The 26534-nt window shown below is 38.0% G+C and overlaps 5 protein-coding genes and 1 long non-coding RNA gene across 11 annotated transcripts; 3 read left to right on the top strand and 3 right to left on the bottom strand.

The window, feature by feature from the left end:
• Positions 1–235: 235 nt before the first annotated feature.
• LOC103953701 (DUF724 domain-containing protein 7) lies at positions 236–5624 on the bottom strand. Of its 4 annotated transcripts, none has more exons than XM_009365474.3 (8): positions 4672–5620; positions 3047–3451; positions 2534–2914; positions 1906–1969; positions 1629–1697; positions 1452–1520; positions 1236–1328; positions 236–1163 (listed from the first exon to the last, which is right to left on the bottom strand). In XM_009365474.3, exons 1-8 carry the CDS (start codon positions 5173–5175, stop codon positions 448–450), a joined length of 2301 nt encoding a protein of 766 aa, XP_009363749.1. In that variant the 5' UTR covers positions 5176–5620; the 3' UTR covers positions 236–447. The 4 variants fall into 4 exon arrangements, with proteins under 4 accessions (XP_009363749.1, XP_009363751.1, XP_048421718.1 ...); XM_009365476.3 differs by having other exon boundaries at positions 1236–1322; positions 4672–5619; XM_048565761.1 differs by having other exon boundaries at positions 1236–1520; positions 1906–1966; positions 4672–5624.
• Positions 5625–7157: 1533 nt separating this feature from the next.
• LOC103953700 (metacaspase-1) lies at positions 7158–9529 on the top strand. The gene is made up of 5 exons (XM_009365473.3): positions 7158–7701; positions 8274–8604; positions 8722–8842; positions 8952–9155; positions 9334–9529. Exons 1-5 carry the CDS (start codon positions 7329–7331, stop codon positions 9391–9393), a joined length of 1089 nt encoding a protein of 362 aa, XP_009363748.1. The 5' UTR covers positions 7158–7328; the 3' UTR covers positions 9394–9529.
• Positions 9370–11206, bottom strand: LOC125468671. The gene is made up of 2 exons (XM_048564852.1): positions 10410–11206; positions 9370–10325 (listed from the first exon to the last, which is right to left on the bottom strand). Exons 1-2 carry the CDS (start codon positions 11049–11051, stop codon positions 10224–10226), a joined length of 744 nt encoding a protein of 247 aa, XP_048420809.1. The 5' UTR covers positions 11052–11206; the 3' UTR covers positions 9370–10223.
• A 3636-nt stretch (positions 11207–14842) lies between these two features.
• Positions 14843–17525, top strand: LOC103953698 (superoxide dismutase [Fe], chloroplastic). 2 transcript variants are annotated; one of them, XM_009365469.3, is made up of 9 exons: positions 14843–15027; positions 15112–15164; positions 15510–15584; positions 15871–16059; positions 16339–16510; positions 16592–16710; positions 16842–16868; positions 16976–16999; positions 17108–17525. In XM_009365469.3, the coding sequence occupies exons 1-9, from the start codon at positions 14937–14939 to the stop codon at positions 17315–17317; spliced, it is 960 nt and encodes a 319-aa protein (XP_009363744.1). In that variant the 5' UTR covers positions 14843–14936; the 3' UTR covers positions 17318–17525. The 2 variants fall into 2 exon arrangements, with proteins under 2 accessions (XP_009363744.1, XP_009363743.1); XM_009365468.3 differs by having other exon boundaries at positions 15507–15584.
• Positions 17451–19361, bottom strand: LOC125468716. 2 transcript variants are annotated; one of them, XR_007251077.1, is made up of 4 exons: positions 19041–19361; positions 18646–18690; positions 18297–18437; positions 17451–18173 (listed from the first exon to the last, which is right to left on the bottom strand). It is a non-coding gene; the product is annotated as an uncharacterized LOC125468716 (long non-coding RNA). The 2 variants fall into 2 exon arrangements; XR_007251076.1 differs by having other exon boundaries at positions 17451–17686.
• A 2377-nt stretch (positions 19362–21738) lies between these two features.
• Positions 21739–25434, top strand: LOC103953697 (polyadenylate-binding protein 1). Its single transcript, XM_009365467.3, has 6 exons — positions 21739–22002; positions 22105–22207; positions 23192–23262; positions 23933–24124; positions 24237–24361; positions 24970–25434. The coding sequence occupies exons 1-6, from the start codon at positions 21874–21876 to the stop codon at positions 25013–25015; spliced, it is 666 nt and encodes a 221-aa protein (XP_009363742.1). The 5' UTR covers positions 21739–21873; the 3' UTR covers positions 25016–25434.
• Positions 25435–26534: the final 1100 nt, after the last annotated feature.

Below are 26534 nucleotides of genomic sequence, written 5' to 3'. Positions count from 1 at the left end.
GACTCCTGCAATTCTGTGTGTAAAAGTTCTTGTTCTTTAGTTTTAACTAGACAGACAAGGTCACGGTATTCCAAACTAATCACGCGTTATCATGTTAAAAAGGTAAAATACATAACTGAACATGGTTGGCTTGGATACCGTCACCGTGACGTCGCAGTTGTGCAAGTTTCTCTCCATCAATCAAGGGTAGCAAGAAAGCTCGAATTTTTTTTTTTGGTAAAGGAGAAAGCTCAAATTTTGCTGAAAGGAAACCAGAGGCTAAAGATTTACCGGAAAAAGGTGAAAATAAAATTTTACAGGAAACCAACAGAAAGTGATGTGGGGGTTGAACCCGGTCTATAAATATATGCTAATACTGGCCGATGACATTGCAGTACAGATACCTGGTGCCAGAGTTTCTAGGGCTAATAGCTGTTACAAAAACTACAGATTAGCTTGGTATCACTTTCAACATTCAGTTTCCGTAGACAAAGCGGTAATCAAAAGAATGCTTTCACAAGGATCACCATGCTTCAGCCAGTGTGTCATACGGCGGATGCTCTGAATGCTTTCAGTGATAGCGTCTGCTTCGGATTGCAACCTGCTAATTTCAGAACCTTTGGCAGCGTCCTCTGACATCAGCACCACGAGTTGATCCTGCAAGTCCTTAATCTGCTTAGCAACCCCACAGATTATTTCATTATGTTTCTTTCTGTCTTGAGTTTGCTCCGCGATCTTGATTTGAACTTCCTTTGACTTATCCTGAAGGTGCCCCAACTGAACTTTAATTTCTAGCAAAGAGTTCAGTCGATCGCGTACTGCCTTGACATCAAATCCAAACGTTTCCAAATCACCTAGTTCTTCAAAGATGCTATCAAAGAAGTCACCAGGATCCTCAATGTTCAACTTGGAGGTCTTCTCTACCAAAGAGGCAAAGGTTAACATCTTTGCAACCGCTAATGATTCACGACTTAGCTCTCCACACTTAACTAAAGGGTAAAAATGTGGTTTTTGCGGATATCTTTTAAATGCATCCATAGATTCAACTTTCTCCCAAATTTCCGGATAAGATTTCACAAATGGCAAATCTGGACTGTCTTGTTGCTCAATGTTAACAGTGACACCAGTTTCAACTTGTGTTCCTGTAACCTCATTTTGTTGGTTGGCAGTCTCAGCAGGGTTACCTAAAACAAGCTTGATGTAAGTCAAATAACTAGAGTCAAAGGAAACTATTGAAAATGTTCACATTTGCTTACTTGAGCTCTCTATAGGTTTTACAGCAGCCAACTTAAGTTCTCTTGTCGAGCAATCTACTGGAGAATCAACAGTTTCCACCTGTCTCACTGCATCTTGAGAACTTGAAATTTTAGACAACACAAGATAAAAATAAATAGGATAAATAAGTACTACCAAATGAGGGCAAAAGGAAAACCATAAATAAGTACTGTTATTTTGCTCCGCATCCACCTCACCTGTGACAACAGTTTCAACTTGTCTTCCGTTAACCTCGTTTTGTTGGTTGGGTGTCCCCGCAGGGTTACCTAGAACACAATCTTGAAATTAGTCAAACTTGCTACAGGCAAAGGAATCCATGGATTCAATTTTTTTTCCATGAACCAAATGTGTATTGTCATGTTGCTCCACCTCACCTGTGACACCAGTTTCAACCTGTCTTCCATTATCCTCATTTTGTTGGTTGGCAGTCCCAGCAGGGTTAGCTAGGACACAAACTTGACGTTAGTCAAACTAAGTACAGGCAAAGGAATACATTAAAGAAAGTATTGCTTGATTGCGTGGACATATATCGTGTATATGACTGTTTATGAGGGCGATCGATATTTTTACAATGCAATTTCAGTGGTCTGCCCCTCCTATCATGTCCTACTCTAGGTCATGGGATATCAATTTGAGATTTTTGTGGTTTACCTTTTCTTTTAGAATGAGTTAATGCTTGATCATCCAGTCCTCCAACCTTCGCTTTCTCAATCTTCTGCAAGAGCAATGAACGCATTTTAATCAGGACCATTAGGAAACAATGCAGATGAAAACATTTGATCCCAATTATCCTTGAATGGACCTAAAAGAAGGCAAGCCGCTTGGACTGCTTACTCAAGCAAAGAGGCCTCCGAGAATATGAACCTAACCTTAATCTCAGAACATTTCCATCAGGCATTATCATGCCATGCAAACCAAAGAGGCAACAGATGCCTAGTTTTTGTTGTTTTCCCTTTAAATATCATGCAGACATTTCCCCAGTAATGAGCACTAGTTAACCTTGCTCTTGGAATCACTTGAGTTGGTGAGTGTTGTCAGAATAGTTTAAGTAGTGCTGATAAAACTCACCAACTCAAGTACGATGACCAATACTGAGTGAACCAACACGCTTCTCTGTGATTACAGGGTTTCTTGAGTAAAATGCATAGAATATAGCAAGTTAATGAGGTTTAGAACGGGAAGACTCTGGAATCATGATTTTGTTTACCACAATGGAACACTCAGCAATAGGAGAATAAATAATTTAATACCAACAACATTTTTCTGAGAGTTCACTTACCACGACATCAGTTACTGGGGATTCTTTGTTTTGAGTTTTAGCGGGCGTTCTCCTTGCATTTGATTTTTCAAACGATAAGGAGTCTTCTGAGTGTCCACCTTTTAACTTCTTGGAAGGACTTGCAATTGTTTCATCATCTTTAGGTTGCTGAGACTTTTTCGATTTCTTTTTCGTCATTACATAAGGTAATTTATCCATGCAAGGACTCAAGTGCTTCGATTGATTTTTCAATGAAATCCTAGAACAAGGTGTTTTCTTTCGAAGTGGTGTAGCTACCTCAGAGTTTCCAAAACTCTTGCATGATTGTAATTCGTAATCACTTCTGGAACTCTGACATGAATGTTTTGTTGGTACTTGAGAATCCCTTCTAAAGTGAGATTCCTGGAAATAACTGCCAAAATTTTAGTCACACAAGACACAGAATGTTTCAAACATGTTTACCATCATACCCATAAGAAACATGTAAGGACCCCCCACCCTTCCCTTTATAAAACAAGAGGAAAATGCACATACCCGAAATTCATTACTCCATCTTTCATCATGCCAAACTAAGTGAGTCCTCAATTCTGAAACGCTGAATTCCATCTCCTGCCTTGTGCAGCTTAAGGTGACCGCGTACTTGTTTCCTTCAAGAACTTTCGTAATCTCTCCGACCCACCAACCCATGTCATGGAATGCATCCACTTTATCCAACAAGCTAAAATCTCTTTCATCTGACAGTGGAGGCTGAGGTCGAATCTGATGGCGACATACTACAGTTTTAACATCCCGGTTATTTGATATCTTATATTGAAGCAAGAAAGAGTCGATCCCCAGCTGCCCAAGATAAATTGCTGGAAACCAAGCATAAAAAGGTATTACTTTGCTGGGATTCACTTCAACTGCTGTCCCAGGAATGAAATTTGGTCCCGTCATTGTCTATGAACCAATAGTGAAAAATATCAGTTTTCTGTCAATGACTATCATATATAGTATATACAAAATGTCTATCCTCTCCCAAAATTAGAATAAAGTCAGATTATTGCAAAAGAGATCAACATACGAGTTGAAAGGTTTGAATTGGCAAAAATTACGTACAGGACTGGATAAATCAAAACTTTAAACTCTAAAAAACCAAAAATGAAAGAAAGATCATAGAGATAAATAATTACATTAAAAAGAAAACTGCAGCAGATTTAAATGCTGCGGCTATCGCATCCTTGGCCATGTATAGCACGGACTTATTATTAAAAGGGATCACACGCTTATAATCATTCAAGTTTTAATGTGCGTATTATTTTCTTCAAAAATAAATTGTTAGCAAGCTCGGAACCCCGGATCTTTCTATAAGTAAGTGACACTAATAAGCAGATTACTAATTTTTTCTGTTTATTGTAAAACTTCATAAGAATCAAAGATTCCAAGGTAACAGATTCGATTCACAATAAAATCGTATAACTTAGCAAGCCCAAATGCTCCTTGAAATACAATTTTAGTTAAGCCACAGATACTATGAACTTGGGGATTAAAACGAGCATTCAAGGTGGAGAAAACTTATTTAAGAAACACAAAATTATCAGAGTAATCCCAGAAGAAATTACAAATCACAAACAGTATCAACTACTGGTCTGCATCACACATTATCAAATCCGCAAAAACAACACCACCACGAACAAAGCCTTATCCCACTAATTGGGTCGGCTATACGAGCCCCAGAACGTCACTGCGCTCGTCTTCCATTAGCTCCGAGTACTCCATGCCTTTTCTTAGAGTCTATTATCAAATCCGCAAGAAATAAAAATAACAACTTTGGTTGGTAAATCATCAACAGAGTGGTCAAGAGAACCGATGAACTCATGAGAAGTATACAATACTACAACATTTGGATTATTAAAACATGAACAGCCAATTTAGCAAGCTCCTCTTAAAAAATTGCAATAAAAGAAGAAAAAAAGGGAATTTTAAAGCAAAACAACAAAAGGCAGAGCCAAATATGTACAATAAACAACATGCATGTTCTTAATCATGAAAACCCCTGGTAAAAATCTTCAAAAAAATTCATAAATAAACACACAAAAAACCATGCAAGCAAAAACCCTGAAAAATCATGTATCAGAAAACGAAACCCACATGCATTACCAAAAAAACAGAACCAGTACCTCCTTCTTAGCTCCGACCCAAACGCCGTCTGTCAAATCCCAGTGCGACCGCAAATCGGACCGCCGCAGCACAAGCAGATCAGGCGGGTCCAGAAACCCCACCGTGTACTCATCCTCCTCGAGCTTGATCACAACCCCGGGCCACCACGCGTCGAGGTGAAAGGCGTCGACTTTGTCACCGGGCTCGAAGGGCCTGTCGTCAATGCTGGACGGAGGCACGGGCCGGATGAGACCCACCTCGACGAGCTCCGTCAGGGGCTTGTCCGGGTCGTTGTCGGAGAGCAGAGTCTCGTACTGGATCAGAGCCTTGGTGGCGGAGGAGGAGCTTCTGCTGCTGCAGCCGGAAAGGCTCTTCCTTTTCTTCCTCGTGGCCGGAATCGGGGGGTCCGGGTCGATGATTTTGGCGGGGAACCATGCACCCTTGTAGCCATCTTCATTGCTGCAAACCTCCACCTTTGAATCCTTGCTCAAATGGGTTGATGGTTGACTTCTCTTGACCACCATTTTCTTTTGTTTTCTGTCACTTTCCCGAGAAAATAATCACTGTGTGGGAGAGAGTGGTAGGGTATCAATCAGTCAAGGGTCGTATATTTTTTATTTTGTTGCGCGTGGGGGGAGGGAAAAAGTTGTCATCCTTTCGTCGTAAAATACTATCTGCTCGCTGAAACGACGGGTCGTATATGTTTGAAGACCAAATTTCACATTTGCAAACCCCCAAAATTTTGTTTGAGTTCGGTTTTTGCCCTCGTGGTTCGAATTATGTCTATTTTGTTTTTTTTTTTTTTTTTGAAAAAATTATAGCAATAGTTCTTTAATTTTAATCCAATTTGATCAATGGTCCCTTAATTTTAACTTAATTATAGCAGTAATTCTTTCAACATAACTCATTTTGACAGAGTTGACGAAAACGACCAAAGCTTCATATTTTGAGGAGTTAAGGGACTAAGGACCATATTGAGTCAAAATTGAAAGACCATTGCTACAATTTCGTCTTCTATTTTAGTGGTTGTAACTTGTAATTGTTGTCAATTTTTGTGAGACCCTCACATGAAGGGGTATTTTGAGTTTGTGAGGAGAGAAAAAGTTTTGATCTTTTTGTCATTTTTGTTGTGGATTTTTTCATCACTATCTGAACCGAATGAGTGAATGTTAGCTCTGTAATGATTAGTCTTAACTTCTAAGGTCCAAATTTCATTCTTAGGTCTCGTGGTTTTGTTGAGTTTCGTTTTTAACCATTATAAATTAAATGGTGTAAATTTTGTCTTTGTAGTTTAGTAGTCAATGCAATGCTACTTACCAAAAAAAAATGAACACAAATAGAATAAAATAAAAGCAAAGTTTTATGTCCCAATCTCCAACTAACCCAACTCCATCCAAACCACTCGATCATCCAATCATGGAAGATTCTACACAATTTCATCATGCATATATAATTCAAAAATTGGACATGTTATCTTGAATTTTGAATTTAACTTCCATCTCACTCTCTTATAAAAACGTGTCACCTTTGTCTCTTACTCTTTGTTCATTGCGTGGGATTTTATAATTGAGATTCTAAATGAAAAATATCTTTTTTCTACGAAAAATGGGATAAACGAATACTAAATTCATCTAAATATGTAGAAAGATTCCAATTTGGTTATGTAAAATTGATGATACTATTTTAGTTAATTTGACTAACTTTGTATCTGCTTTATGAAAATTATTTATTTTGAAAAGTGGAAGACATAAAAAGAAAAATATTGCAGAAGACTCTAGTATAAGCAATTGTTTCAATCATCTTTTATAATAAGTTGGTATTAAACTCGTCATCCACATAAGTCAAATATAAAACTACACTTACAAACTGAAAAAAAAAAAAAAAAAACATTAAATTTTAATATTCAATTCCCATCTTTTAAATTAAAATGGAGAAAAGACAAATTGCAAAATATACATGAAAAATGCAACCTAACTTTTTTTTATTTTTATTAAGTAATTTTGTAAAGAAAGATTATGTGAGACTAGCTCTTCGTCAACCGTCGTGGACGAGATACCAACCCTTTTTTGAAAGAAAAAAGACAGTTGTACCTAGAAACCCCTCGATCCCTCTCTACCGAAAGTTACCTTCCCCGATATACATATATTTTTAGGGATATGCTATCCACACACCTCATTTTACTTCTCACATACCCTTTGATAATTTTTGTCTGTTGATCTTTTTCAATTCATCCGATCCAACGCCCGAAAATTCAAAAGGTGTGTGAGAAGTAAAATAGGATGTGTGGATATCACACCCCTATTTCTAATATCATTTTGGTTATTGAGAGTATAATATATCATAAAACCAAATTAAGAACATAATATTAGTTTCGAATCTTTTTCCTCCTCTCAATAATAATAATTAAAAAAAAAACATAATATTAGTTGGCATTTGGCAAATTGTGATTGGTGTAATTGAAAATTACAAGCTAACTCAAATTTGTCAAGTTCCTCTTCCCCTGTTCTCTTCTCTTTCTCTTCCCATCGACTTTCTCGCCACCTTCCTCCCAAAGTCCCTACCGACTCCACAACCATTCCACCAAGTCAATAAAATCCCTCTCTCCCTCATCTTTCTCTCTCACCATTCTCCCTGCGATACAACAATCCTCCCCATTCAATCCAATTCAATTTCCACCATGTTGTTGTTGGTAGACTGTTCCAGCTGCCACACGCCGCTGCAACTGCCGCCCGGCGCTCGGACGATCCGCTGCGCCCTGTGCCACGCCGTCACTCGAATCGACGACTCCCGCGCTCTTCCTCCTCCCCCTTATTCCTCCTCCTCCTCCTCATCTTACCACCACGCACCTCCTCCATCCCCTTCTCCCTACAACCAGGCGCCGCCGGTGCCTCCGCCGTCGGCGCACGGGCGGAAGCGGGCCGTGATATGCGCCGTGTCGTATAAGCGGACCCGGCACGAGCTCAAGGGCTGCATTAACGACGCCAAGTGTATGAAGTACTTGCTGGTCAACAAGTTCAATTTTCCCGAGTACTCCATTCTCATGCTCACCGGTAATCTCTTGAGCTTCCCATTTCTTCGATTCTTCAAGATTAAAACTTTTTTGATGTTGCGTATGAGTTGAATTATATGGGTATTTATCTGTCCAATTTTAGTTAAATTTCAGCTTATGGTTCAGCAAAGACTAGTTCTTGTGTTCTTATCTTCCATAGATTAGAGTTGCAAATCATTGAATTATTCTAAATTTGCTTTAAAGCATCGATCTTTTTTGTCAAGTGGGTATTTTTTCTACAGTATGAACAGTTGTGCAATTACCATTTATGTGGTTAGGTACGATTAAGCTTGAGCGGATGTGCTCCCCTTAAGCACCCAAGCTCGAATTCCCGTCCACATTTTAGATTAGTTTGAGTTTAATATCGCTCGTATAAAAACAATAACAATTGAGAATTCAAAATCATTACTTGGTGTTTCGTATCTAAATCGTGTATCTGTGAAATGGTAGTAAAAACTTGCTTTGATAATGCACTATGGTTTCTTTAGAATGTAATTGATACAATGCTCCTAAAACCGTAATGTAGAAACTTCTGACCTTAATCTAAATCTCTATGTGGAGTGTTTCTTGCAGAAGAAGAAGTTGATCCTTATAGGCGCCCGACCAAGCAAAATATGAGAATGGCGATGTATTGGCTTATGCAAGGTTGTCAAGCAGGGGATTCTTTGGTGTTTCATTATTCTGGTCATGGATCACAACAGAGGAACTACACTGGGGATGAGGTGGATGGATTTGATGAAACGCTTTGTCCTTTGGATTTCGAGACTCAAGGGATGATTGTTGATGATGAGATCAATGCGACAATTGTCAGACCTCTACCTGCTGGGGCAAGGCTTCATGCAATTGTAGACGCTTGTCATAGCGGTACTGTGCTAGATTTACCATATCTCTGTAGGATGGACAGGTAACTACTGCTCGATCTTCTGTTATGTTTATGTGCATAATGTTACTCCTGCAATCTGTTTTGGCTTATCATCGCTCTATGTATTATTTGTTTATTCGTTCTGGTGTGTGGATCTAGAAACGGGAACTATGTATGGGAGGATCATCGCCCTAGATCAGGTGTTTGGAAGGGAACAAACGGTGGAGAGGCCATTTCCTTTAGTGGTTGTGATGATGATCAAACCTCGGCCGATACCTCAGTAAAGTCTTGGACAAAATCTTAAACTGTTATTTATGCTAGATTAGCAATGTCTCGTTTTCTAACATAAGGCTGTTAAAAGAAACAAAGCTAATGCTTCACGTGTGCAGGCTTTGTCCAAGATTACTTCGACTGGTGCCATGACTTATGCTTTCATCCAAGCCATCGAGCGTGGACATGGAACCACGTATGGGAACATGTTGAATGCAATGCGATCTACCATCCGTAACACAGATAACGGTGTTGGAGGTGGTATTGTGACGTCTCTTATCTCCATGCTTTTGACAGGAGGGAGTCTTGGCGGGCTAAGACAGGTATGATTATCGCACAGAATCTGATGTTTGTTGGCAGTATTTTGATTCGAAATGACATGCCAAATTGTGTGAGCAGTTAAATGATCCCAAATTAGATGTTTGATAAACTTGATGTTATGTCAACTAAGCTGGTTTCGGTTAGCATCTTTAACTCTCCTTTGAACCGTCTTTGCTGCAGGAACCACAGCTAACTGCCAATCAAGCATTTGATGTGTATAAAAAGCCTTTCTTCTTGTAGCTATTGGTGCAGGATCTCCAATTTATTGCGCATAATCATTTATTAATCGTGCCCAAGCCTACTATTCGTGTGTACAATTATCGGAGAAACCCAATTTTGTATCGGCTTGTGTTCAACGTTTTGTTTACCAATCCTATGTTCTCCTTGTTCTTGGATGATGATCGATGGGTGTTAGGATTCCAAACAAAACCCTAACCGATAAAATCTGTATCTGAAACTTCCTTGCACTGGAACATGTAAAAGCTGCACCAAGTAAACAATGTAAGCAGGCTCCCCGACGGATAGTTCAAACCTCATTAGTCTTTTTCCCTGTCAAGATTTGAAACCCTATGTTAAGCTGAGGCATCTCAAATAATTCGACATGTCAATAGTTTTGAATCAACGTATGCTCGAACGGAACGGAATAGAATCAAAGAACAAGATGCAAAAGTATTGTAGCAAAAAGCATCTTAAAAAGATTGGAAATTTGAAGAACGTGATACTTCGAGGCATAAGAAATGTTTTCATTGGTTTCCAATATTTTGCTTGAACTTTCCTTGGTGATTCGCTTTGCTGCAGGAACCACAGCTAACAGGAAGTAAAAAGTTTTAAGCTGAAGAAGAAATTCTTCCTCTGATTTCGTCATCGGTTTTCGCTCTCCTGTTTTGTATACGAAAATGCACAATTTCCACAACACCAGAAAATCAAAGGCTTAATTTACAAGGAAAATGTAGTGCATAAATTTTGTTACATCATCATTAGAAACCGGAAATGTAACAAAAATATAATAATAACCAACAAAATAATAAATCATCGAGAAGCTCTTCTTGATTCTACATGTTCTGTTATCCTCATCTGCTGCCTTTGGGCACTGCTCCGAGCGGCTTTCCTATCAACAGGCTGCATTGCCTCTTGTACCTTGCGTTGTCCTTCATCGCCATCTTCTCGTACAACTGCAAAATTACATTTGTATTAATTAGAAGAAAACCGAATTGTTGGTGATTGAAAATGATCGCATAGCGAGAGAAATCACAAACCTTTTTCTCGTTTCGAGGGAGTTGGCACCACATTCGACCCAGTTGCTTACTCCTTTCACCAAACGAAGAGGACTGCGCAGAACCCCAAGCGGCCATCACAAAAAAAGCATATGAAGTACATGGCCTTATAGGGCAACTATGCCTTCTAAGCACTCTCTCAAACACGTCACACTTTTTCTTCTTTGGCCTCTCCTTCCCACAACGCCTAATCAAACTCCTACCCGAGGACAATGGTATCCGAGGAAAATGGGTCACTGGCCGCGATATCACCCCACTTCTCAGCCTGGTCACAATGTGACTCTCTCCACTCTTTCTTGTCTCACAAGACTGAGTTACTTCATTGCCATGATCTTGCACTTCTTGAACATCGTTTGGTGTCTTGTACGAAGAAAAACTTGAACTCGCACCAGAATGGTTTTCGGGGAAACATGCATTTGCATCGAGAGAGTTGAGGATGCTGCAATTCTCGTGATCAGGAGTTTGTTTTTCCTGGACACTGAACTGTACTGAGAACTTCAGATTTCCGGTGTCGCCTCTGACTTTGATGGTGTCTCCGGTGAGAAAACCGGACAGTTGGAGAGGTGTGGAAGGCATCAGAGTGTTTGGTGATTGAAAAGATTGGTCGGAGTTCATGTCTGCCATTGAAGAACCAAATCCAAGGTTGTAGGAAATGAGAGAAGAAGACGAAGATGGAAGTGAATTAATGGTTGTAGATTTTATTGATGGAGTGTCTAAGTTTTGTTGCGTGGATGTGAAATGTTGCGCCTTTTGGCAATTTTGGCACCTTCTTGCGTTGCATGATTGATGCAAATGATGTCGTTTCGTCCCATGGCATTTCGGTTTGTCGTCTTGGATGTGCGAAATTAATCGTGGTTTTATGTTCATCTATTGTTTGTTTATTCTCCATTAAATTTCAATTTTTATTTAAAAGTTGGGGTACTTATGATATATTTACAATAAGGGACGAGTGTAAATTAATTACCAACTCATCATCTATGAGATTTGAATTTAAGATTTCTCACATAAATAAAGAGAAACATCACTAGACCGTATTACTAATATCAACAATCAAGTCTTATCTCACTAAATAGGGATCGACTTAATAAGCGATTTGATGTGAAAAACATAATGCCGACTATCGACTTTCTGACACACTCTCCTCCTCTTTTATCCGCGCTAGGGACCAATAACGTAAAATAAACATACACAAGTGGAGTTTATCTTTCACTAGACTAAAATTTATACCACTAGACGAATTAATAAGTGATAAAAAAAAAAATTACGGTACTTGCTTGTTTGTGAGTATTCCCCTTGCCAAGAAGTTGCCGAATCTAAATGGAGTTGTTTATTGCATACCCAGGTTCAGTGAGCTTCCATCTGTATCTAAGTGCAAATGTTCCTCCTCGTTTGATAAATTTAAATGTGTAAAGTTCGAATTTTTCCATATAATTTAGATTAATTTAATGTATTAATGTCTATTTTAATAAATAAATAAACATTATTCATACTACACATTTTGTTATTGGCTTTTTTTTTTGTTTATATATAAGTAATGCTAGGGAAATTAAATTTGGGGGTAAAATTTGTAAACTAAATAATGTATCATTAATAGGATTGAGCACGTTTATCAACGTTTAAGTAATAAACTAATTCGAGATATAAAAAAAAAAGTAATAAACTAATCATCAATTTTCATGTCATTTAATTTCTAAAATTTAGTCTCATAAAATTACCCTTACATAATACATACATACGTTAGTTGATTCTTGATTAACTTGTGATGCATAATCACAGTTTAGAATTTTTTTTCATGATAAGTGAGTTGGTAGATGCGGATTTGGAAGTACCTTCTTCGGCGGAGGTGGAGATGGGAAATCCAGTCTTAAAAATAATGATTACAAATGCGTTTATGAGAAGATAAAAAAAAGTCACCAAAAAGAGTGGCTGGTGACATTCGAGCTCAGATTGCTCATCGTTTTTGGAATTTGGAGAAATGAGAACATAACTTGGGTTTTGAAAACACTGAAGTTTGATTTTTTTTTTTCACAAATATCATCTGAACTTGAAGTATGTGTGCAAATACCATCTATACTTTCAATTTTGTATTTTTACCACCTAAACTTTGTTAGAATCTACCACCAACCGTTATTTTCCATTCATTTTGTTGTTAAAGCATATAACTTGTGGGGGCATTTTCGTCAATCAACTTTCTAAATTTCCTCAAATCATTTTACATGAAAGAATATGATAAACTAGCATCCGGAGGAAGGGTCTTTGTTGTAGCAGGATACGAAGGGTTTCCTGGAGAGAAAGGAAAACAACTATGTTTGATGAAGCACAAGTTTTGGTATTTATTACATGCCTAATTCCCATAACTTATTTGTTATAGTTGATGAAGCACAAGTTTACCATGGATGATTTATGTTGTTTCTAAACTTTATGGAATTACAAAAAGCATGAATCTATCATTATGACGAAAATACGTTTTTACATGTCACGAAAAATACCGGATAGTCATCATTTTCCCCACCACACCAAATATTTTACCCCCAAGAAAAGCAGCAACCAGAATTTTGGTTCACAAGTTGTCCCCTAATCTGCACAGTTGGAGGCTTGATGTTGTTCATCAGTTGGCTTGCCATCCCGCAGATAAAATGTTTTTAGGACTATGCAATCATAACTATAGCATACTCAACTAATTTATGCAAAAATCTAGTAATTTTTTTATAAATTTGGGGGTTTGACTTATGCGTCCACTTTTGGTGCCATATTAACTTGGATAGTTTTATTTGAGAGCTATTTTATTCTAACCATCCCTATGAAGTCAATTGATGAAAATACCCCCACAAGTGACATGCTTTGATGGCAAAATGGATGGAAAATAACCGTAGATAGTAGATTCTAACAACTAAGAGAATTCAGGTAGTAAAAAACTACAATTGAAAGTTTATATGGTATTAACGCACATGCTTTTAAGTTCATATGGTACTTGCGCAAAATTTCCTTTATTTTTTCTGGCGAAGAAGAATTGAGTGAGAGAGAGTTGTGATGGAGAGTGATGTAAACGGCGGAGAAGAAGACAGTGAATCCGGAAACGGAGAAAAGGATGGTGGATGACATTCTTTGCCAGCAAAAGAAGAAATTAATTAATTAATTAATAAATTAAACAAAATTAAACATAAATAAAACATATGTAGTACAAGCGTACTCACACAGGAGAAACACAAATGTAGTACTAGTACTAGTCTACTACCCAGATACAAATTTTATTTTATTTTTTATTTTTGAACAAATGAAAGTATTTACATTAAGGAAGAGAGAAGAGGTTCAGTCTCAATTAGCAATAATATGGTCCAGATTCATCTTTAACAAGAATCGACATAAAATCTATCACTTGTAAGAGTTAAAATTGAGAGAAACGGATCTAGCTGATGCCCGTTTCCTTTAACTTTTGGACCCACTCCAACCCGTTAATTTTGTGAACCCGTTCCACCCTATTTTGTCTTCACAAATTTTCAAATCCAACCCGTATCCGCCACAAACCACATGAACCCGGCCGCCCCGCGAGCCTAAGCCCTGTTTGCCCAGCCCTAGTACACTCGTACTGGTACTACATAGGGGTGGTTCGGTATGGGATACCATACCGAAACTAGTATCCCGAATCCCAAACCGAAATTTTTCGGGACGGTAATTTGAAGACCAATCCCAAACCAAATTTTCGGGAATCCCAAATTTCGGGAATCCCGAAATATTTTCGGGATTTTGGGACAATTCGGGAATCCCAAATTGAAATATGAAATTATGAATTGTTCTTCAAATATATAATTCAAGAACACATTTATGAACTAGGAATTTCATTTCATTCACACTACCATTTAATTGAACACTGGCATGCTTGACTCTTTTTATCATAGTCAAAATTCAAATTAATTAAACTCTTTTTGCAATCTGTTGAGAGACAAAAGAATCAAGCCTTTTGAAATCATCAGCCATGGCAGTAGCAATAATAAAATCCACATGAATATCAAACAGAACATGAAAAATATGCAAGGTGTAGGGCATTCTAGGTTGCTGAGCATGAATTAGAAACTACTAGCATCAATTATAAAAGAATAATATATATATGTATAAATATATATAATAATTAATATTATATATTTTCGGTTTGGTATGGGATTCCCGAAATATCGAGAAGTCAATCCCGAATCCCATACCGAAATTTTGGGATTGGTTCGGGATAGCATCCCGAAAATTTCGGAAATTTCGGTTTGGGAAATTTTTGGTTTGGGATCGGGATTTTTTCGGTTCGGTTCGGGATTTTCGGGATTTTTTTCCACCCCTAGTACTACATTGGTTACCTAATTTGACGACATCACGTCGACACAATGACATATAAATACCCCTATAAATAATGACGAAGCAGAAGATAGGCCCAATAAAGTTGCCCTCCGGAAATAAATATTACTGTTCAGTCTTATCCCCTGTTAAAATTCTTAATCTTTATCAAGAGTTTTCAACTTTTTGGACATGTTAGCACCGGTTGCAGTTGCAGCGGCAGTAACAACAGCGCTAGCCACGCCTAGTTCGCTAACCTGCGCACTGGGTCCGTCATGGCAAGGTCATTACCCTCTTCCCCGCTCCATCTCTTCCTCTGTGTGCAGATGGGTTTCCACTAAGTTTAACGGTTAATCTAAATTTACAGGGCTCCATGGAAGTCTGGGACCAGCTCGAAGATTGCAATGGCCAAAGAAACAGGTTTGCCTATTTCGATTTTAATCATTTGAACTGTCTATCTTTTAAAACATCGTTCGGGATAATTCTTACATAAATTAGACAAATCCAAAATTATTAAGATATTTATTTGTATTGTAGCGAAGAAAATGGACAATACATTGATGAATACGATTCTATATAAATCCTAAACCCTTAATCCAACGGTCAAATTTTTTAAGTTGGCTTACTTTTAATAGACATAATCTTTAAAAAAAGAGCTAAAACATAAACGTAGAAAAAATTGTGTAGAAAAAGTTGTATCGCGAATCCGCCACTATATTGTTTATTATTTGTATTTAATTTGGAATTTTAATGCTGTCAAAGCAGAGACAATGCAGAAGGAAAGTCTACGCCATTGATATTAGGGCACAATTTGAGCTGAAGCCTCCTCCGTATCCACTGGTAAGTAGGATTTTTCTTCGCATATGAAATTAGAATCAAAAGCTCATTTCAGTAGCTAATTACTGTTTTACCGTTGCCTTTTGATCCATTTTCCATGAAGTTTCAGCATTTCATGAAAATTCAGGTGCTTGTATAAGAAACTATACATTGAGTGAGCTATATGTTGAGAATTCTACCTAGTTTTGCTGGAAATGAACCATAAAATTCGGGTGCTTGTTCGCTTTGTATGAAAATGCCGAGCCAATGTTTAAAACTCGACACTTTGTTTGATTGTCAATTTGAGCAGGATGCATTGGAGCCACATATGAGCAAGGAGACGTTAGAATACCACTGGGGGAAGCACCATAGAGGTTATGTGGATAACCTAAACAAGATGATAGCGGGAACTGAACTAGATGAATTGTCGTTGGAGGATATCATACTTGCTACATACAACAGGGGGGATCTGCTCCCCCCTTTCAACCAGGCAGCGCAGGTATGCTGGCCGTGAGATGATTTTTTATCACGATTTTGATTTGTTTGAGTTGATAATATTCTGGGGTGCGTGGGGAAGTGTATCTCAATCTGAAATTATACATTTGTGTTGAAATTAAGCTCATGTTCGACATTGGTGAATTTACGGCTACTTAATGTTAAAGTAAATACTGATTACATCCACCTGATGTGTCTTTGAAATTTTTTTCAAGCGTATAATGTTTACTTTTGTATCAATACCATTATGTTAATTACCTACTCCTTTTTTACCTGTTTGCAGACCTGGAACCATGACTTCTTCTGGGAATCCATGAAACCAGGTGGCGGGGGAAAACCTTCCGGGGAACTTCTAGAACTAATTAATAGAGACTTTGGTTCTTTTGAGAGATTGATTGACGACTTAAGGTCAGCGGCAAGTACACAGTTTGGCTCTGGCTGGGCTTGGCTTGCATGTTAGTAGTTGCCTACCCACAACACTTCATATTATTTGCTTGAAGATTGATATTCCTCTGATGCCGAATTTTGCATGCCAGATAAAGCGAATAGACTTGATGTTGGAAACGCAGTAAATCCTAAGCCATCTGATGAAGACAAGAAGCTTGTAGTGGTGAAGAGTCCTAATGCCGTTAACCCCCTTATTTGGGATTATTCCGTGAGTATTATGACTGGCCCAGTTCTTCCTGTATCATTTTTCATGTAAAGATAGTATAAACGAAATCATACCAATCACATTAAGCTTTTTCTTTCTCATGTGTAATGAGTTTTCTTATCGATTTTATGCAGCCGCTCCTTACTATCGATGTTTGGGAGGTATTTAACATCTACCATGTTTCTTCCTATTTGAAAATAGTTATATTGATCAGTTCTTTTGGGAAAAGCCATTACTAACGGATTTGAATTTGCTTTTGTTTCAACAGCATGCTTACTACCTCGATTTTCAGGTGAGTCTCTGTTTATTGAACATTTGAACTTACATCTTATGATTCGGGCCTATGCATTCTGTCTAATACCAATGCATCTAACAACCACATCTTTGATTCTTCCCTCAGAACCGGCGAGCAGATTACATATCAGTCTTCCTGGAGAAACTCGTATCATGGGAAGCAGTCAGTTCTAGGCTTGAAATAGCAAAGGCTCGAGCTACTGAAAGAGAGGAAGAAGAAGAGAGGAAGAAAAGAGAGGAGGAGGAGAAGACATCAGACGGCGAAGTTCCAGAGATTTATGTGGACAACAAGAGCGATGACTCAGAGACCGAATGAGTTCAGTTTATTTGCAGTTAAGACAATCCGGAAGCAATTTTGGCTCGTTGCCTTCTATGTTGCACCGAATGTGATAGAGGTCATTTGAGTTTAGGCGGTGCCATGTACTAAATTTTGCGGTATCCATAAGTAATGAGCAGATAGAACTTAGGCATATGACATGTATATTTCTCTGTGGTTTCCAACAATATATAGAGCTGTTCATGTACATTTTCTTCTCTCTATAAACTAACTACATCTTGTATCCACCTTGACGTATAAGAGAGTATCCGGAGGAGAGATTTTGTCAATGCTTGGTGGTCCGAAGATCTCCCATAATCGAAGTGTCTCCTGTCCGACGGCTGATACCGCAGTTAACCCATCGGGGCTCTGCACCGAAAATCAATCAAAAGAAACCAAGTTAGATGCTTTTGAAGATATATATGTTACTTCAACATTCAAATTTAAGTAAAACTAAACCCCCCAGAAAGCAATGTAAATTCGTACATTGAAATTCAAATTCCGGGTCGGTGTTGTTCTGTTGGCCAACACACAATGACAATAATCCAACGTGAAACAAAGTCTAATTTTTATTACAGAAATTAAATTGCTTTTTGGGAAACCTAAATGACCTCGAATGGCTAAAACATGTTGTACATCAAGTCAAAGTTGTAAATTTGAACCGGGCAGTCGTTCTTTTTCTGGAAAGGTATCATGAGCCCAAATTTGAGCTCTAACGCCAAATTTGAAAATTTCCATTGCGTCCCTTAGTTTTCTTTTGCTTGATTTTGTCTTTAATTCATTCAGCCATTTGTTCTACATGAGGTAATGATATTGTTTTGGGGGCGAGTGGGGAGCACCAATCCGATTGGAGTTCCTGCATTTTTTGATAATTTGTGTTGCTTGCGAATTGGTAATGCAGAAAATAAACACACTCCTTTTACTTGGCAATGAATAACAAGCTGAAGATGAAGAAGGAAGAAGATACAAAAGAAAATACCTTAAATTACAGAAACGACATCTCCCGCCAAATAGATTTATATAAGGGAGGAAATCCAGCCGTTGCTTCTGTTGACAAGAATGGGGCCCACCTGGCTTTAATGGGGTCTCCGACTTTCTGGCGTAGGCGTGTCAATCACCCCTGTAAGGTGTGTTAATCATCACACTTGTTATTGTCCACATGCAGATCATAACAAGCTTTATCGGAACTTCTAACAATTAATTTAATAAAAGTATGAATATGAGAGAAAAACGTAATTTTAGGTATGTAAGTGAGACGAAAAAAAATTTCGGTACGAAAGTGAATTTCATAATACTTGATGAAAGTAAAGTGAAAGTAATGCACCCACATTTTTAGGACTAATTCTTCTTCCATGGTACGTATATTGAGTGGTCTGAAAAATCAACGGTTAGAACTTGTATGTAAAGATTTAATAGATCTTTGCAACAATTAGATCTTGCATAAAATATGAACCACTGAGTGGTACGTACTAGTACAACCGAACCCGTTTCTTACCGTCCACTTATATCTCGTGACTTGCTCGAAATTTCACTTTTGTCTCTAAATTTTTTTCTTGCATTTCCGTTGTTATAGTTTCGTTTTGTTTTCACTTTAGTTCCATTTGCAACTGAGTTAATTTTTTCATTCATTTTTGTGCACATCTTCTCATTAGAAACTACATTATTTCAAGGACAAAAATAAAAGAAAAAGCGCATAACTTTAGCCAAATTAAAAAGCTCACACCTTTTTTTATGAGAGAGTCCTAATTTCCCCAATTTTGGCCTGGCATGAGGAAGAAGTGCCGGTCAACTTAGCCAGGAAGCCTGCCTAGCCAAACTGGAGTTTCCTCACTCAGAACACAGATTGGAATTCGTCTCTCTAGGTAGAGCAGGCAAGTCATCCTTGGCTACCAAACAAGGCTCTTACTCTCATGTGAGACCTCTCTCCCTCTTCTTACTTCCCACGCCATGGTCGACTGTTAACTAACCGTTCGTAGGCTCAAATCTCGTGGAGATTTCGTAAACCTGCTAAAATGCTGAGATGGGGATATAAAGATTAGATTTTGAACTCGCTATTTATAACCTATAAAAAGAACAAAAATAATTTCAGTGCCAAAATTTATTTTTGTTATATCCTTTATGTGTGTGTTTGCACAATTTGGCTGACACCAAGGAATATATTCTTCGGAGAAAAAGGGAGGAACATGGAGGTCAATCTGCCAGCCAACTCGATCCTGTAAGAAAAGCAATTTGTTCTTGCCTAAATGAGGCTCATTGCCGGTTGCCATTTTATTAAGGCCAAGGGAGTGTTATGGTGCTTTTGGCTTTTGGCGTTTTGACAGCAAAAAGCATCTTTGAGGTGCTTTTGGGATTGAGATATGATTCCACGTATTAGGCAATTTGAAATCCCACATGTTGAGAAAAATTCAATGCCTTGGCCACTAACCAAGATTTGTTCTTGTTGACAGGCTGTTTAGGCCTCATCACTTCATCCATTTGGTTAAAGGGTTTTTGCTTTGATGGATATATATATATAATTGCTTTTAGGGTTTGTGTATAAACACTTTCTATATTTGGAAGTGCTTTCAGAATAATTAAAAACGATTTTGATGAAAGTTTTTTAGTTCGAAAAACAGCTCTTGTAAGACGCATGTACGCTGTGGAATCCACGCCCTGCAACTACGTTAGCAATTATCTGGGACTATTGGGGCAACCGCGCGTGTGCTGGAAGTACCTGAAGAGCTGCACATAAGTTTTCACGTGGATGGACCTCATTTCCCACTCAAACCCCAACTGGTTTCACCGTGGTAATGCTATATTGTTGGAAAAATTTTTAGGGCCTCGGGCAATCCCTCTACTACAGGAACTGGCTCTCTGCCCCATTGAAGGCCACCAAGTCTTTAAACTTAATGACATATGGTGGTGGTAGGGATAATTTTTAGGACACCATTGACGATGCTTGTTACTTGTCCATTTTGTACATCAACAATATTTACATGTTGGTTAACTATAATAATTATTGATAACGTTGCATTGCTCTTCACTTCCCCTGAATGATTTTTCAGGTTAGAATCTTTCAATTTTTTTAAATGATTTGTTTTGAAAAAAAAAAAAAAGCAACATTAAATTATCAAGACAATTTTAGTGCATGAGCTCGACTTGAAAACCTAATGTTTTGAATCATAAAATAAAATGAAAACTAACGAAAAGTAAAAAAAATAAATAAATAAAAAAAAAATAATAATAAAAACTTTAGTTTTAATGAAAAAATGACAAATAAAGGTATAGTAAATAGTACCGGAAAAAGTTAAAAATGTGATTTTTTGTTAAAAATGAATAGTACCGAGAATGTTTCGTTAAAGCTCCCTAAAATTAATTGAGAGAGGAGGGGGATATGAATTCAAAACCTCGGCCTCTTCTAGTAATCTCAATATTTACCTTAACTTTCATGACTCTCGTTGCCACCACCAGTTTTGCAATCTCATAGTCATAGGTCATAATCATCATTCCAAATAAGAGAAATGCTAGGAGGATATTTTTAAAAGTGAGATTTTCTATGGATTTTCTATCATTTTACAGTTTAACGTCAACTTCCATGCTAATATTATAAACATTTAAAATTTGAAAATGGTAACGATTATTAATAAATTAGCCATTAAAAGGTCCACACTAACCATAAAATTCTATTAAAATTCATGATAAAAGTTTTAAAAGGTTCATAAAATCTACATAGAAGCCACTTATAACTACACTTTAATGGTATTTCCCTTCATTGGTAAGTCAGAGGTCTTAGGTTCAATTTTCGCTAAAGGCGAATTTGAATAACATTATTGCTTGCCCATTGTGAGTCTTAGCTTGCTCTCCCACTCCTTTAGTGTGGATAATATCGTTTGTTCAAAAATAAAATAAAATCTATGTAAATTCACTTAAAATCCACATTTTTATGAAAGTCAATTAAGCTCTACAAGCGGCCCTTTACCACCATGGTGGAAATAAGTTGAGCTCTTGAGTGACGGCGTGAGTTCGAATTCCGTTTGTAGCTAATCTAACAAAATCTATCTTTTGACACACACACACTCAAAAAAAAAAACTTTCTGAAATTCATGTATTGATAACTTTTTCCTCTCTTCCCATACCTCATATAATTTGTATGTATTGTTTTAGGTCATGTCCAATTTCTGGGGTAGCTGTTCTTAAAACGTGCCAATCGTCGCAATGACGCCGTTTAGAACACCTACAGTAAAACGAAATAGAAGAAGCAAACTGCAGCCGTAGGATTTTCTTTCAACCACGTGGTTCAATCTCGGACGTTCATGATCAGCCGTAAAAGCCGGAATCTAACGAACTAATCAAACTATCAAAGACAAGCGGATAAACACGTCAAAACCCCAAAATACCCCCACAAATTTCCTAAAATTTCAAATTTGAGCCGCATTCTTCCTCAGTCCCAAACCCCCAAGCAGGCCGACCGCCCGATCCCAAATATATAATATCCCCAAAACCAAAAACCTCAAAAAGCAGACGCACGCGCGCGCTCGGAATCACACTGAATCCGACAATCACCGGGGGAGAGAGCTATGGAGGAGCAACATGAGCACGAGGTTTACGGCGCCGAGATCCCCAATGACGACGGCGAAGACGTCGACATGTCGTCCAGGGCCGACGGGGCCGACGACGAAGACTACAACGACGACCCTAACTCCAAGGTACTCCCTCAATCGATTAGACATCGAAAATCTGGTGGCCTAGCTTCTTGTTTGACCATGTTGGGCTGATTCGGGTCGGGTTCTGGTTTCAATGTGGTGTAGGAGCTGGAGGACATGAAGAAGCGGCTGAAAGAGATAGAGGAGGAAGCCGGCGCTCTCCGCGACATGCAGGCCAAGGTCGAGAAGGAGATGGGCGCTGTACAAGGTATCCAATTTTACTTTTCGTTTTTGTAATTTAATTTCTTTTGGGTGTTTTGGGCATTATATTTTTTATCTAGGGTTAGTCTGCATTGGGTTTTTTGGTGGGTTCGAATTGGAACTTAATGATGACTGTGTGGGTGATGCTGCTAGGTCATAATCCGCTATGTTGTCCCTTTGTGATGTGTGCTGGGGATATGCTGATTCACAAGAGCTTAAACGAATGGAAATATTTAATTGTTTTGAATTTTGATGCGTCTAACTGTCCCACGTAGTTAGTTATCGCTGATTGAAAGGATAGTGTACCCTAACTGGAAGGTTATTGATTTTGTACAATTGGGTTTTTGTAGTTTTGTTCTGAGTACATGTTCGCATGGTGAGACCCATGTTGTTAGTTGTTGCCGGTTGAATCAATGGGGTTCCTGAATTGGGAGGTTATTGGTTTTCTACAATTGGGTTTTGGTAATTTTGTTCTGGGTACATCCACACGTGCCGTTTTGAATGGTTTACTAGGATTGTTTGTCATTGTCCTTTTATGTAAGCCAGCTTAAAGAACAGGAAAGTTTTAATGATACGCGTTAACCGACCATGGTTGTCCGTTGTTAAATGTATAAACTTCCTGATTCCGATGGTTATTCATTTTAATTTATTGGGTTTGTAGATTTTGTTCTGCATTTGTGTATGCGTGTCGTTCTGAATGGTTTTACTAGTAGTTATTGCCCTGTTATGTAAGCTAGATTAATCCTTCTGTGTAACTATGTGCCCTTAATATGATAAATAACTGAACTCTCTTAGCTTCTGTCTAATTTAACATCTTTGGTCTTTCTCTGTTGGTCACACAGTAGGCTGACATAATGAACTGCTCATGTTTGTAATTGATGAGACATGATATCCCCTATCTAATTTTACTCTAAGGTTTAATGCTTCAAGTAATGATATCTATCAGTACAGCTAATAGTTTTTGTTTTATGTGTTTTGATTGTGAATGAAGATCCCTCGAGTGGTTCTGCGTCTCAGGCTGAGAAGGAGGAGGTGGATTCTAGATCCATCTATGTTGGTAATGTGAGGCTCAAAAACCCTCTCTTTTTCATTAAGTTTGGACTTTATTATATAGTGCATATGTGTTTTCATGATCTGCTTTCTGTCTCTATCTATTTCCATCCTGTCAAATTTATTTTGGAGGGACTCAAATCTTTCAGAATTTAAAGATATCGTAGTTTAGGATATGACTGAGTTTATCCTGGGAGAGACTTTAATTTTTACTTTTGGCGTTCCCTAGGACAGGGTGCCATCCGCGGAGTTTGTTTGCTGTCCTTTTCTTGCACTTGCTAGGTGACTGTATGTTTATATAGACTTTTTATTTTCCTTTTTTTTTTTTCCGGTAGGCTACACATTATTGAAGGTTTCTGAGTGTGATTAAGTTTTTATTTGAGATTTAAATTTCAAGTAGCCACCTACTGTCCACAATCTAACTAGTTTGGATAATTTCTGGTACAGATATAGTTGTGTCAGTTGACTTAAACTGAAACAAGTACTTAGTATTAGTTAATGTATAGTTCAATGTACTTATACAATGCAGTCTCAAATTTTAGTATGCTTTCCTAAGTCTTTGACTAAGTTCATCTGCACTGGGGAAAAATTTCTTTCTAAATTGTTACCTTGCGATATTTGCTATCCTCTCTGTAAGCATTAAGACCAAGAGTGAGAACCTATTGTTTGATTTCACCTTCAGGTTGATTATGCATGTACTCCTGAGGAAGTCCAGCAGCATTTTCAGTCTTGTGGAACTGTTAACAGAGTTACAATTTTGACCGACAAGTTTGGTCAACCAAAAGGATTTGCTTATGTTGAGTTTGTTGAAGTTGAGGCTGTTCAGAATGCTCTACTGTTAAATGAATCAGAATTGCATGGCCGTCAATTGAAGGTACTTCATATTTTGTTTCTTTTCTTATTTTATGTAGATAGGTCGCTCTACTTGAATATTGATTTTTTAGCGATCAATTGGGTAACAGTGATAGGTTTTGGTATATTAACAGGTCTCCGCTAAGCGGACAAACGTTCCTGGACTGAAACAGTATCGAGGAAGGCGTCCCAACCCTTTTTTTCGATCTCGGAGGCCTTTCATACCTGCTGCACCCTTCTATCCTGCGTTTGGTTATGGGTTAGTACAATGATCTCCTTTTCTACTTGTTTGCCTTGTAAGGAAGTCAAAAGAGGCATAGAATTTTGGAAAATTATATGTTGTCTCCATTAATGGCCAGCCTATATTTGTAACCATTTAGTTCGTTTGAGTGTAGATTTTAGGTTGTTGATAGGATACAAGTAATACATGTGAAAGAATGTATACTACCAAATGCGTGCGGCTGTTTAATTTATGATACTTACAGCTACATCATAACATGTGCTGCTACATTTTGGTCGTATGATATGACTTAAAGGTACTATTGTTCTTTGTATGCCTCACGCACTTTCCAAAAGAAAAAACAAATTAAAAAAGAGGAAAAAAGCCGAAAATACTGAAATGTCAAAACTGGAAATTAGAATGACCTTAAGCGGCTAGGCCATTTCTCCTAGGCTGCTCTATGTCCTTTTAACAAGTTGTCAGTATTGCAGCTTGTTCAAGTTTATTGAAAATTTGTTTCAGTTATTTCATTAGCTGCACAGCTCGAAAGTTGTAGCTTTGTTATGCTTTCTCTCGCTCACTCAGAAGCTTTGCATGAAACTCCTCATATTATGACATGCCGTTGATTTGAATTTTCTTGTCTGCAGGAGGGTTCCAAGGTTCAGGCGGCCCATGAGGTATCGACCATACTAATGATGAGATACATCACTAGCAGGTGGCCACATTGTGCGAAAGGCCATGTATGACGAAGTTAAATTGCTAGGTGGCTACACTGTGTGAGGGTCATTTATGTTTTATTACAGTCGTATCTATAGTTTTGGGAACAGGAGAAAAGAAGTTGAACAAACCATTTGCATGGCAGAGGCCGACTTGATTCTTTCTCGAATTTGTAGTGCACGAAAAGAGTTTAGTTTATGTGTGGGGGGGGATGAGAGAAGGCAGATGTGCAAATGCTGTATCAGAGAGGATTCCTTTTTACACATTTCTGTGCTTAGATTTGTAGTTTCAAGACCAGCGTCGATGTTTCATAACATTGAAGGATCCCCTATTCCAAGAACTGTTTCTGCATTCGATTTTATGATTTGAATAGTGAAATAGAACTATGAACTGTCTTCCTTTTGGGTCAAAATATAAGTTTGTATTGTTCTAGTGAATCGATTCGAGGGCTGTTCAACTCGGGCTGACCACGAGAATGTCTAACTTAACCAGTTAAGTTATATGTCTCGTGCAGGTTCAAAGTTGGGGAGGGAGTTCACACTCGTGCATAGGGGGTAGTATGGTAGCTCTAGCTCGGGTCAATTTGGGCTCAAAAACTAGGGAAAGAGATCATCTTCAGATTTCTCGTACCGAACTCCACCAATCAATTAATTCGAGTTCTTGAAAATTTGATTCAACGGTTAAAATTATTATAATTTTTAAAGAAACTTCCTGTTTGTAACTGTTGAATCAAATTTCAAGAACCTGAATTAATTGATTTGTGGGATTTTGTGGAAAATATCCGGAGATCATCTGTTTACAAAAATTAGGATCTCAAATTTGAAGAATTGTTTAATTTTACTTGATGAAACTGAGATTCTACTCAATATCAACAATATGTGAGCTCAAAAAATGGGATAAGGATCCTCTCCGGATCAAGTTATGTTGGCCGTTTGATTCAAAGCCTGCGATCAAAAATCTTTCTTCTCCTTCCTCTTTCCTTGGGAAATTGAAGACGAAAAAGAGCTCCTGGGTCTCACACAATGGGAATTCTTCGACGTCTCCGACGCCGACTCAGAGGAGAACCACCACCACTGCTCCGGCTCCGAACAAACAGATAAAGACAACCTTATTGTGGCCGATCCGATCCCCGCCCACTGTCATCGTCGGTGGCAGGGAGAGGAAGACGGGCATGCTGGTCGCAAGGGCGAGGGTTACAAAGTCCCCGCTGATTGTTAGTAGAAATGATCCTTACCCGATGATTAGGAGGATCTAGAGTGAATTGATCCGGAGAGAATCCTTACCCGAAAATTGGACAATGGACATACTATTCATACGATCTTTTTATACCATAACTCTATATTAGCTATAGATAGCCACATCATTTGAATAATTTGTAAAATAAAAAATAATGAAAGAGAAAGACTCTTCGTATACCACAATCATTATTTAATTAACTAGTTTTTCTTAATTATTAATTTATTAAATAATAAATTAAATTTAAAAATCTAATTAA

The sequence above is a fragment of a genome, unplaced genomic scaffold (genome assembly GCF_019419815.1).
Source record: "Pyrus x bretschneideri cultivar Hongxiangsu unplaced genomic scaffold, Pyrus_bretschneideri_v1 Contig4, whole genome shotgun sequence".
Lineage (NCBI taxonomy): Eukaryota > Viridiplantae > Streptophyta > Magnoliopsida > Rosales > Rosaceae > Pyrus > Pyrus x bretschneideri.
The sequence above is the reverse complement of the archived record's forward strand: the minus strand, read 5'-3'. Positions and strand labels throughout refer to the sequence as shown.

What these genes read in the sequence shown, in the direction of transcription:
- LOC103953701 (XM_048565760.1), bottom strand. Translation starts at nt 5,175, where the DNA reads ATGGTGGTCAAGAGAAGTCAACCATCAACCCATTTGAGCAAGGATTCA. An exon ending in GATGGAGTAATGAATTTCGG is followed by an intron (nt 2,915 to 3,046) that starts GTATGTGCATTT and finishes AGTTATTTCCAG; the next exon opens with GAATCTCACTTTAGAAGGGA. An exon ending in AACTCATTCTAAAAGAAAAG is followed by an intron (nt 1,698 to 1,905) that starts GTAAACCACAAA and finishes TTTGTGTCCTAG; the next exon opens with CTAACCCTGCTGGGACTGCC.
- LOC103953700 (XM_009365473.3), top strand. Translation starts at nt 7,329, where the DNA reads ATGTTGTTGTTGGTAGACTGTTCCAGCTGCCACACGCCGCTGCAACTG. An exon ending in CTCCATTCTCATGCTCACCG is followed by an intron (nt 7,702 to 8,273) that starts GTAATCTCTTGA and finishes TGTTTCTTGCAG; the next exon opens with AAGAAGAAGTTGATCCTTAT. An exon ending in GTCTTGGCGGGCTAAGACAG is followed by an intron (nt 9,156 to 9,333) that starts GTATGATTATCG and finishes TCTTTGCTGCAG; the next exon opens with GAACCACAGCTAACTGCCAA.
- LOC125468671 (XM_048564852.1), bottom strand. Translation starts at nt 11,051, where the DNA reads ATGGCAGACATGAACTCCGACCAATCTTTTCAATCACCAAACACTCTG. An exon ending in TCCCTCGAAACGAGAAAAAG is followed by an intron (nt 10,326 to 10,409) that starts GTTTGTGATTTC and finishes GTAATTTTGCAG; the next exon opens with TTGTACGAGAAGATGGCGAT.
- LOC103953698 (XM_009365468.3), top strand. Translation starts at nt 14,937, where the DNA reads ATGTTAGCACCGGTTGCAGTTGCAGCGGCAGTAACAACAGCGCTAGCC. An exon ending in ACTGGGTCCGTCATGGCAAG is followed by an intron (nt 15,028 to 15,111) that starts GTCATTACCCTC and finishes CTAAATTTACAG; the next exon opens with GGCTCCATGGAAGTCTGGGA. An exon ending in CTTACTACCTCGATTTTCAG is followed by an intron (nt 17,000 to 17,107) that starts GTGAGTCTCTGT and finishes TTCTTCCCTCAG; the next exon opens with AACCGGCGAGCAGATTACAT.
- LOC103953697 (XM_009365467.3), top strand. Translation starts at nt 21,874, where the DNA reads ATGGAGGAGCAACATGAGCACGAGGTTTACGGCGCCGAGATCCCCAAT. An exon ending in ACGACGACCCTAACTCCAAG is followed by an intron (nt 22,003 to 22,104) that starts GTACTCCCTCAA and finishes AATGTGGTGTAG; the next exon opens with GAGCTGGAGGACATGAAGAA. An exon ending in TGCATGGCCGTCAATTGAAG is followed by an intron (nt 24,125 to 24,236) that starts GTACTTCATATT and finishes GTATATTAACAG; the next exon opens with GTCTCCGCTAAGCGGACAAA.